This window comes from Amblyomma americanum, chromosome 5 (assembly GCF_052857255.1).
Source record: "Amblyomma americanum isolate KBUSLIRL-KWMA chromosome 5, ASM5285725v1, whole genome shotgun sequence".
NCBI classification, from domain to species: domain Eukaryota; kingdom Metazoa; phylum Arthropoda; class Arachnida; order Ixodida; family Ixodidae; genus Amblyomma; species Amblyomma americanum.
The window spans coordinates 166,586,067-166,595,928 of NC_135501.1; the positions used below are offsets into that span (position 1 = coordinate 166,586,067).

Below are 9,862 nucleotides of genomic sequence, written 5' to 3' on the forward strand. Positions count from 1 at the left end.
TTGAATGGAGACTTGTTTACGGCGTCAACTGTTACAGCCAGAATCCCCCCCAGGTCCTCATGGTCCACATGAAATGGGTGTTCACACACAAAGTCACACGACCCAATCGTCATGTCACCCATGTGAGCAATGGGTCATGTGATGGATTGGTCCTATTAATCGATCATAGGAGTCATTAGCTATCAATTAATCATTAACTGTCGTTAATCAACTGTTACAGGATCCATTAAACCCCCTGCACAGTATGACCTGCTCAAAACCTGATGCTGAAACTCATGCGTCCCATTGTGTGCACACTCCATCAGCCTTCTTTCCCCTGTACTGTGTGAGAATGGCAGTAATCCTCAGTTTATGGGTAAACCTGAGAGGCAGGATTTGGTATACCTTAGGACTACACTAGAAAGCGAGAAGTCGGCATGCTCCCCTCTGCACCACTAAGCATGAAAAAATAAGGTGTAATAATAAATAATAAAAAAACAGGATAAGAAGCACTCACATGAGTGACGCCAACTCGTATCTCGCGGCTGACGGATGAACCACCCTTTATCATCTCCCCGGCACTGCCTTTGAGGAAGCCGATGCCTCCACGGAGAAAACCGGAAGCGAGCAGGCCCAACACTTCATCCAGGCTGGCCAGTCTGTTCTTGCCCACTGAAAAACATTTCCCACGCACGCTGATATGGAGTCAATGTCCCCAGAGCTACAATGCCCAATCCACAATATTGAGCCAGTCTTTGAATAACACTGTATTGTGTCAATCATCAGGAAGGAACTAAGGTTGGCCCTGTAAATGCTTTGTGCTTAAGGAGCACCTGAAGAAGATTTAGAATTCGATGAGCTTAAAAGGGCTGAATGTGTGAAGCATGCAGGTGAAGCCAGAAAAATCGTTTTGTGCTAGCATTTGAAATGGTGGCGTAATCGCCAAATAAAGCGGCATCGACATTCTGGCTTCTCTGCAGTGCACAGCGACGGGCAGAGGCCTCAATAATGACGTCACGTACGATGGTGCTACATTTCCAGCGAAGAAACGGTTGCTTTATGCCAGAAAACGAATGCCATCAAAGGTGAAGCTCACGAAGAATTGTTTGGCGGCATCGGATGACGCACAGCCACATGCAGGCAGCGGTCATCTGGAATTTCGGCGACAATGACGTCACTACGAGTTTCCCCGCACTTCTCCAAAGCACTGAGGAAAAGCCTGAACAAACCCATTGTTTTAATCTAAGATTACGTCACCATTTTAAATGCTAGTGCAAAAATGCTTTGAGCTCTTTACCTTGAAGCTTCATAGATTCGAATTCTTGAATAACCCTGAATTCTCAAAAAACCATTTCAGCTTCCCTATAAAAGGTATGGACGTGTGGAAACTGCATAAGTCACAAGGGACCTCGAACACACTGTTCCGATGCAGTGGTACTAATTTTGAGAATAACAATGCTTCAGTGAGCTAGAACGATGCCTCAACCCACCCTGTGCCTGTGAAGCCTGTTGCGTGATGGCCACCACAGTTCCCAGGAGCCGGGCCACAGTGCAGCGAACCTCGTAGTTGGAGCCTTCAAAGGCCCGGAAACAGATCGAGGCCACCGTCTCCAAGTCACTCGTGTACAGGAAGGGGGCATGCCACACCATCTCCAGCAGGCACTGCAGTTTCATTGTTTTTCAAGAATCACAATGCCTGTCATTATACGCACTTAACAGGTGTGCGGGTTACAATGCACCATGCAAGAGGAGAGATTTTTAAACGATCGCTTGCCCTGCTATCAACTCGCCCCTTTGGGCACCTCTTGCAAAATTTTGCAAGTGGGCTTTCTCACATGTCATAGTTGACCAAAACGAGATGGTGGAGCTCATTCTAGGAAAGTTACAAAGGCGACAGGACAAATGATACAGATGAGGGCGCTAAGTAAGCAAAAAACTGGAAGGATCAGAGAAAGAAACTGCACTTTTTCATTGTGATTGGTCAAAGCGGGTGGTCGGCCATCTTGCTCTCATCAGGTGTAATATGTGGGAAAACCCACTTGCGGAATTTCGCATGAGGCCAAGCCTAGCAGCATCTGAATGTGACTGTCCATGCGATAATTTACGAAGAAGAAAGCAAAGAAGATGCTTATGTGCTGGTTTCCTGGCATTTTAAACTCGACTTTTGAATATTTTAACTAGATTTTGTGGTTTTGCTAAGGTATAGTTTATGAAAGTAAGTGTGGTATACAATTGCTGAGGAACATTTGGAATTTTTCGAAACTTCGTAAATTCTCGAATACTGATTACTTGAATATGAATATGAACCGAATATCAAACATATTGGATTCGCATTCGAAATTTCGAATATTCGCACACCCCTAGTTAGAAAAAAAGAAAAGGAGGGCAGAAAGGAAGGGGAACAGAGCTTTATTTTGAGCACTGGTGACATGTGTTGCAAACTGCATTTGGAGCATCAGAGGCTAAGACACGAAGCAATGCAGAAAAAAAAGGTCAAAGCAAAGATATGCAGGCATATCGAAAGCAGTGGCAAGTGCCTCGTACCTTGGCAGCAGCGCAGCGTACAGCCAGCACCCGGTCGGTCATGCAGTGGCGCACTGCCTTGAAGATGTCCTTGTGAATGGGGCTTGCCGCTGCCCCCATTCCAGCCACCACCTTTTCCATGGTAGACATGGTCTCGCACCGGGACTGAGACTGCATGACGAAAGGCATTTGGCATGCACTGCTAAACATCCACTCTTTCCAGTTCCTCTTTTTTTTGTTTACGGTAGGATCACTGACAGTGTTAAAAGATCAGCATCTTTTTAGAGCCACGGAGACTGGTTAACAAGTTAATAAGAAAAAACAAGTGCCATAGGCAACAGTGAACGCCTATCCAAGCACACGCATATCTCTACAACTTACCTACCCAGATTACGGTTCTGTATTAATTCTTCAGTTTGATAACAACGTAACAAAAAAAAGAACATGCCAGCTCACCTCAGCATTCCTCAGTGACTTGAGGAGAATGTGGACCGTGTCCTCATAGCTACGGCCCATCATTCGGCCCAATTTTTCATACATAGCACCGGTACTTGTGATGGCTGCCCTGAATAGAGAAGAGCAACAACACACAGTATTACCCACTAACAAGGTGAGCTTGTGAGTAGGGACAGAATCTGCAGCATACTGAAAGTCCCTACCAGCTCTGCAAGCACGTCCAAAAAGGCGTGGTACACAAGTAAAATGGCTTTGACTAAGGCTGGTTTTGCACGAGCATAATCATTTGGAGCTCTCCCGCATTCCCTTACCTTGCACCATCAGTATGATGCAGTGGTTACAAAACAAGTGAAAAAGAAAAGGCACTAAAATACTAGCTCGTGAACCACTTCTGGCTGACAACAAGTGCCAATGAATGCATTGCACTTATATATAGGATGATCAAAATTAAGCTTTAAAATTGGGCACTGAAAGGTGCATGAAATTCACCCTGCACATAAGTTATGCGGCCAGGGGGACACAAAGTGAGACAATAATTGTCACCGTGAGGCACCTAATTAACTATAATCAATAAATGATCTCTTTAGTGACTGCAGAAAGCAAGTAAGTTCATAATGGAAACTAAAAAGTAGTCATATTCCTGCACAATTCATTTGGTAGAACTTTCCTAGCGTACTTGTGTTCTGAGCCATTTACTTCCAAATTTTCAGCTCGATGCGGCATTCCGTCTGCAAATGACATCAAGAAACCAGTGAAGCTGATAACTCTTTCCCTTTCACATTCAGCTATCAAAATGGAAGAAACGCCTGACACAGCAGCTACGGAACAGTAGGAAAGAGTTTCGCATCAATTGCCACTGCTTTGCATTTGCAAATTTGAAATTATAAAGTCCTCCTTGAAAAAATATTTAACTTCAACTACAGAAATTGTGTGTGAGGGCTTGACCTCTTGTTTCACCCCTGCAAAAGCAACGCACTTAAAATCAACACAATTCATTTCTTACAGAGCAACATAATTGAAACTTTCAAAACAAGATACACCTGGCTGAACACCATTAGACGAAACCCATTGCTATAAACCACCACATGGCTAGAGTAAGCATACATGTATCTCAGCATTGCCTCAAGCCTAAAAAGATATCAGCAAGCAGGTGAGAGCTACAGGTATCATGACTGCTGCACAAACAGTGCGGACATGCGGTGAGTTTGGCTGGATCGGTCTATTTGTGGAGCCAGGACCCCAGGAACTGGGCAAAGCCTATGAAAAAGGAGAACCAAAATTGCACACTCACAGACGAGCGGGCAGGTAGCTAGGCGAATCGTCCCGATTGCGCAAGATGTCGTTGCACTGGTTGACAGCATCAAATAGCAAGAAGGTGTCCCCAACGCTGAACAGGGTAGCAAGGCACCGGCCCAGCATGCGGCGTGTCGGGGGCCCTGGGGAGCCCTCGCGCATCTGCCGCACCAGCTGATCCACCAGCTGCTTTTGGCATTGCTTGATGTCCGACTGGCCACCAAAAGGAATGTGAGCAAACGTCATTCAAATGTGTTATGAGTATTCATGAGGTGGAGTATTTACAGGATGTAAGTACAGGATGTGTTTACAGGACTGTGTTTACGGGACTGTGTTTACGCGACTGTGTTTACAGGACTGTGTTTACAGGACTGTGTTTACAGGCTTGTGTTTACAGGATTATGTTTACAGGATTGTGTCTACTGGAATCCCTCAAGGTGAAGATTCTGTGAAGCTGTATAGGTTTCCCTTGTAGCCATACGGCCATTGGATAGATGGTAATGAGCAGGTATGTGGGGTTTAACATCCCAAAGATGCACATGAGCTATGAGGGATGCCATAGTGGAGAGCTCCAGACTAGTTATGAACGCCTGCAGACTTTTATCGTGCAATAACACTGCACAATAAACAGGCAATTTTTTTTGCATTTAACCTCCATCAAAATGTGGCTGCCATGGGCAGGACTTCATCGCTTGACCATGTGCTCAGCAGACAGATGCTGAAGATACTGAGCCACTATTGAGGGTAGACGGTAATGAGCAATTAATCCACCAAAAGAAATGCAGTTTCCATTAGCAGGGAATCAAGGACACAAAATGCGCAGCAACATGTCCTCAGTCTGTGTTAAATTGATGGACCACCACAGACAGGTTCAAAAATTAAACTGTGATGAGATCAGAGGTTTCTTTATTGCATAAAAAAAAGCTGAGGATTACATGTGCAAATATTAAAGGAGTACAGACACCTAATTTTGGTTTTTTCTCTACAACGATGCGGAAGACACTACTATGTATGAACCACCACGCGGTATTTGCCTATGACCGCTAAATAATTTATAATCCAATTTTTCAGTCACACTGTTTCGGTAGCGATTTCAACAGACAAAGGATAGGCTGCTTCGTCGTTTTAATTCGCTACAATATTAAAGTCAGCCTACCTCAAGAGTCAGAATGAAAACAATGTAGAAGCAGCAATTATTTTGCAGTTTTTTCATGTCTCACATGACCTGTAAGCACACTTTGACGTCACAGTCATCGTTCAGCTGTTGAAACCGAAACAGCACGAGGAAGAAATTCGATTATAAATTATTTAGCGCTCATAGGAGAATGCCAAGCGATAATCCATCTCTAATAATGCCTCATGCATCATTACAAAGAACAAAGCTTAAACAAACCCACACGTTAGTTGTCTATTCTCCTTTAAAATAACCTAAGTTCCACAAACATTATTGCTCTTTTATCGCACGAAAAAGATGAAAATAAAAACTAAACATGGAAATGAAGCAATTTAAACTCGTAGCACTCCATATCACCTCTAACATCACGGGTATGAATCAGAGTGGTAAAAAGAAGATGTTGAAGTGAGTTCAACCCACTCCAATATTGTGACTCCCTGTGTCTAGACACTGAAACTGACTCTGGACTAGATTTTTGATGTTTGACATAAACAAGCCGAGAGCTCCAATGCCCACCTTTTGTGCAGCGACAAGGACTTTATCCAGAAAGCGTAGCCACTCAAAGACGAACACTGGCCGCTTGACCTCGGGGAGTTGTGCCAGGACCTCTTCATTGAGGGTGAGGCTATGTGACAGTTCCATCATCTTGAGCTCTGCAGGGAAGAATGATCATTGTAGCTGTCATAAAATATATATAAACGAGCAGCATGAAAATAACAAAAATTTTCTCCGATGAAGGAAGCTCAAGAAATTCATTGTACAATACCACTGCCCCCCCCCCCCCCAAACCTCTCCCAAACGCTGAAAAGATTTGTAGATCCTTCTCCCTCCTCTCTCCTAAATGTAGAAGGGGGATTTCCCTGTCTCTACTTTGCCACCTGCAAGCCATGGAAGATGGCTGCCACCTGTCACAGTTGGTAGGTAGTTGCTATTTAATTTAATTAGATCCAAATTAACATAATTAGTACATTGGATTAAAATAAGTAATAATTAAATGTTTTAAAATGCTGCAAAAGGGTTGAAATGCGGGCCAGTTGGTTCATAGTAACTTGAAAAAAACCAGTCACAAAAGGCAAGGGACAAGAGAAGGAGTGTTCACGCCACAACGAACAGTCGTTGTGGCGTGAACACTTCTTCTCTTGTCCCTTGTCTTTTGTGACCAGTTTTTTTCAAGTTTTAAGGCTGACGCAGTAGACACTATGGTAGAATGCAGTGCTACATGGCTAAACCAAAGCTATAAGTCTTCGCTATAAAATCCATCAGTCATACATTGGCTCCGAACAAATGTCTATTGCAACAACACATGTTCAGAAAAGCTCATGGAATTGGTAGAGTGTGTGGTACAACATCATGTGGCAAAGTCAAGAATGACAAAATAAGTCCCAAATGTGTATCGTAAAGATGCCTAATAAGAGAAGGAAGGAAGAAAAGAAATTCTCCTCATAAGTTCTTCTGCAGCGAGAGCTGTTTATGTGAGCCGCTCCACACTGGTGCCTCACAAAAGTCATTAAGAAGCACAGCTCTAGGCGTGAATCATGAAGTGTAGCCTGTGCTCTGCTCCACACAGGCCCATCTGCATAGGTGCAATCTGAGCTGCGAGGAGGCAACTGGGCCTTCAACACTTGGACGGCATTGGCAGCACAGCATGCAGTTTAACAGGCATCGTTGAATAATGTGCGTTCTCTACATCCAGCGTATATCACTGAGCTTACAACTCCTTTATTCATTCAATGTTACAATATGCCATCATTTTATTGAATCCGTTCATCTTAACCGATTTTAAACACACTAATACGAAAACAGAATAAGGTAATCAGGCTTATCTATAATTCATGCAGCTGTACTTTAGTCACTGAGCTTTTAAACCCAGTAAATTAATTGCAGTGCATCAGCAATATCATTTTTGCTGCCCAAAGTTTTTGTATCAGTTCATATTGGCATAGGTATGCAGTGTTTGATGTCCCGAGGTGACACATGAGCTATTAGGAATGCCACAATGGAGGCACCCCGAATTTATTTACACCACCTGTGGTTCTTTAACATGAGCTGCTATCGCACAGCACGTGGGAGTTTTGTGTTTGATCTCATGGAAATTCGGCCACTGCAGCCTAGATCAACCCAGTGACCCTGGGATCAGAAGCAGAAAGCCAAAGCCACTGAGCCATCAAGGCGGGTTTTCTTTCAGTAGTTCAATGGTAATTACGACATTGCCGCTGAGCATACTTTTGCTCACTTGTCAATAAGACAAGATGCAGGCATGCTCTGATAACAATGCCATTAAACCCTCGACATAACTGTTTCAAGCATTCTTCCCATTCTAAGCAGTGCTCTAAGAAATACACGTGCATGCCCCGTTTGTGCACACTTGTGTCTTATTTAAATTAATGAACAAGGTAACTTACAACACCTGGCAAGCATTTTGCACGGTTACAGGAAGAAGAAGGAAGTGCATCAGTGTTAACCTTCAATATTACTGTCTGAAGAGCTTATAAATTTTTGAATCGGTAATAACATGGATTGCATATGCACCGGCACTCACAACAGTTCGAAGGTACCTAGTTGCGCATTTTCTCCTGGCATACTTGGGTTTTATTTTTCTGGCTTGTTCTTAGAGGCATACCATAATGCATGCAGTTGTGAGTTTGTTGAAGACACTTGAAAAGCCTCCTGAGGAGAGAGCGGAATAGGGCTGCATCAAGTCCGTCACTACATATCATGGTGGTAAGAACGACAGCTAAAAGCGTTGCTGATGAGTTAATGAAACTAATTAATGACTGATCAAGGGTTTCACCATGCCAACATTGGCGGGAAAATTAAAGTTGTTATCACACGCATATTAACTGGATGCCCAATCTTATTGGCACCACCCAGCATTTAGACTTGAATTATCAGGTAACCAGTTTTCAAAGGTGCTGCTGACATCTCTGTGGTTTCTTTCATGAAAAAAAAAAGCTAAACGTCTTCAAACATATCAAGTGACGTTCGGTTACAATACAAACAGGTACCATAAAACAAAACAGACCATCCCACGAAACATTGTCGACGAGTCCAATGGAAAAAAAGAGGAATAAATTGAAAAGATACGGACAAAATAAAACATCACGAACCCCAAGTGGTCCGACAAAATATCAACACAATGCTGTCGATAAGGGAATAAACTAACTATAGCTCAAGAAATGCATACCGACCAGCGCCCGCGGGCAAATCATAAAAAAGAAAACCTCCCAGCTTCCACGAAAGATGACTGAAAAAACGCTGACGCAGAACAGGAGAGCTGCCTGGGAAGTGATCTTCAACGACAGTTCCTGTGTGTGCGCCGTGCTCACACGTTCCTCGCTTTTCCACTGAACCAGCTGTCAGGCGCCTTTATAGAACTCCTGCGGCAACATCCTCTGCATGGGGCTGAGGCCAAATCAGATAACAGTTCACGAGCCGGATCACCAGCACCAAATACAAATGTGGATGAGCATTGCCTTCACTTTCGGCAGCAGCCGATCGCACAGCAGTGGCAGCAGGCAAATATGTCGTTCGCCCATGGCTCGGCCGGTCAACGAAAAAACCGTTTGCGGTACTTATACGAGCGAGCTTAATTTTTTGCGCTTTATGACGACTACGACGTTAAACGTACGCTACTTCGCGGTACCAACGACGCCTTCTCCACATCCGCGCTGGAATTCAGTGGGCGTCTTCGCATCCCAGGAGGGGGATCAAGCTTGCAACCATTTTCTTTCTTTTCTAAGGGATTCCACAAAACAGCAGACTTCGAAAGGAAGTCCTCACAAACACGAAGCAGCCAGTCTAACAACGACAGCAGAGCTCCAGTTAACTCAAGTCAGCTGGTCGTTTTAAACACTCAATAGTCTATCAAAATTCTTCATTCAGCAGACGACTATCATCTATGATGTGGAACAAGCTGTCAACGACTGCGAGTTCTGTCTTGGCACATTAAAAGCCCTTGATTCTTTCTAGGCACAAAAAAGTGATTTACAGATCGCGGGATTCTTGTCAGATTCAATAATACATACCTTTTAAGCGTAGCAGTAAAATTAAAGTTCCAGTAAATAATCCAACGGGACGTCGCAAGCTAGCAACTAAAGATGCCCATCTTCGTTTAGGATGGTGCACGGCATCCTGCACTGCAAAACTTCAGAGCAACATTATTGGCGCTAGTGTTTTGTTCAGAGGTATCAAATGTAACAATTTACAAAATTTCGCTCATAAATTAATTTCATTCGAAATTTTAGTGCCTTAATATTTTAAACTTTACCATATTTAACATGCGAAAAGGTAATCTTCAATTGTCATAACGTGGCGCAAAATTTGAGCGCACACGAACCACCGTGGAATGGAGTGGCCGTGTCGGCATCGGGTGGGTGCATGGTGGATGTTTTGTGCTTTACGAGCTGTGCTGCGACCGTTTTCAAGCGCTGTTTCCAC

The 9,862-nt window shown here is 43.8% G+C and overlaps 1 protein-coding gene across 3 annotated transcripts in view; it reads right to left on the bottom strand.

Moving 5' to 3' along the window:
• The window catches only part of LOC144132956 (HEAT repeat-containing protein 5B), a 55,333-nt gene extending 45,791 nt beyond the window's left edge, over positions 1-9,542 (bottom strand). For all 3 annotated transcript variants that reach the window (XM_077665711.1, XM_077665709.1, XM_077665710.1), the window contains exons 1-7: positions 9,451-9,542; positions 5,942-6,078; positions 4,250-4,464; positions 2,959-3,067; positions 2,524-2,673; positions 1,470-1,641; positions 497-651 (exon numbers count right to left, since the gene is read on the bottom strand). In XM_077665711.1, coding sequence (XP_077521837.1) covers positions 497-651; positions 1,470-1,641; positions 2,524-2,673; positions 2,959-3,067; positions 4,250-4,464; positions 5,942-6,070 — 930 coding nt within the window. In that variant the 5' untranslated portion in view covers positions 6,071-6,078; positions 9,451-9,542. The remainder of the gene's footprint in view (positions 1-496; positions 652-1,469; positions 1,642-2,523; positions 2,674-2,958; positions 3,068-4,249; positions 4,465-5,941; positions 6,079-9,450) is intronic.
• Between the last annotated feature and the right edge of the window lie 320 nt (positions 9,543-9,862).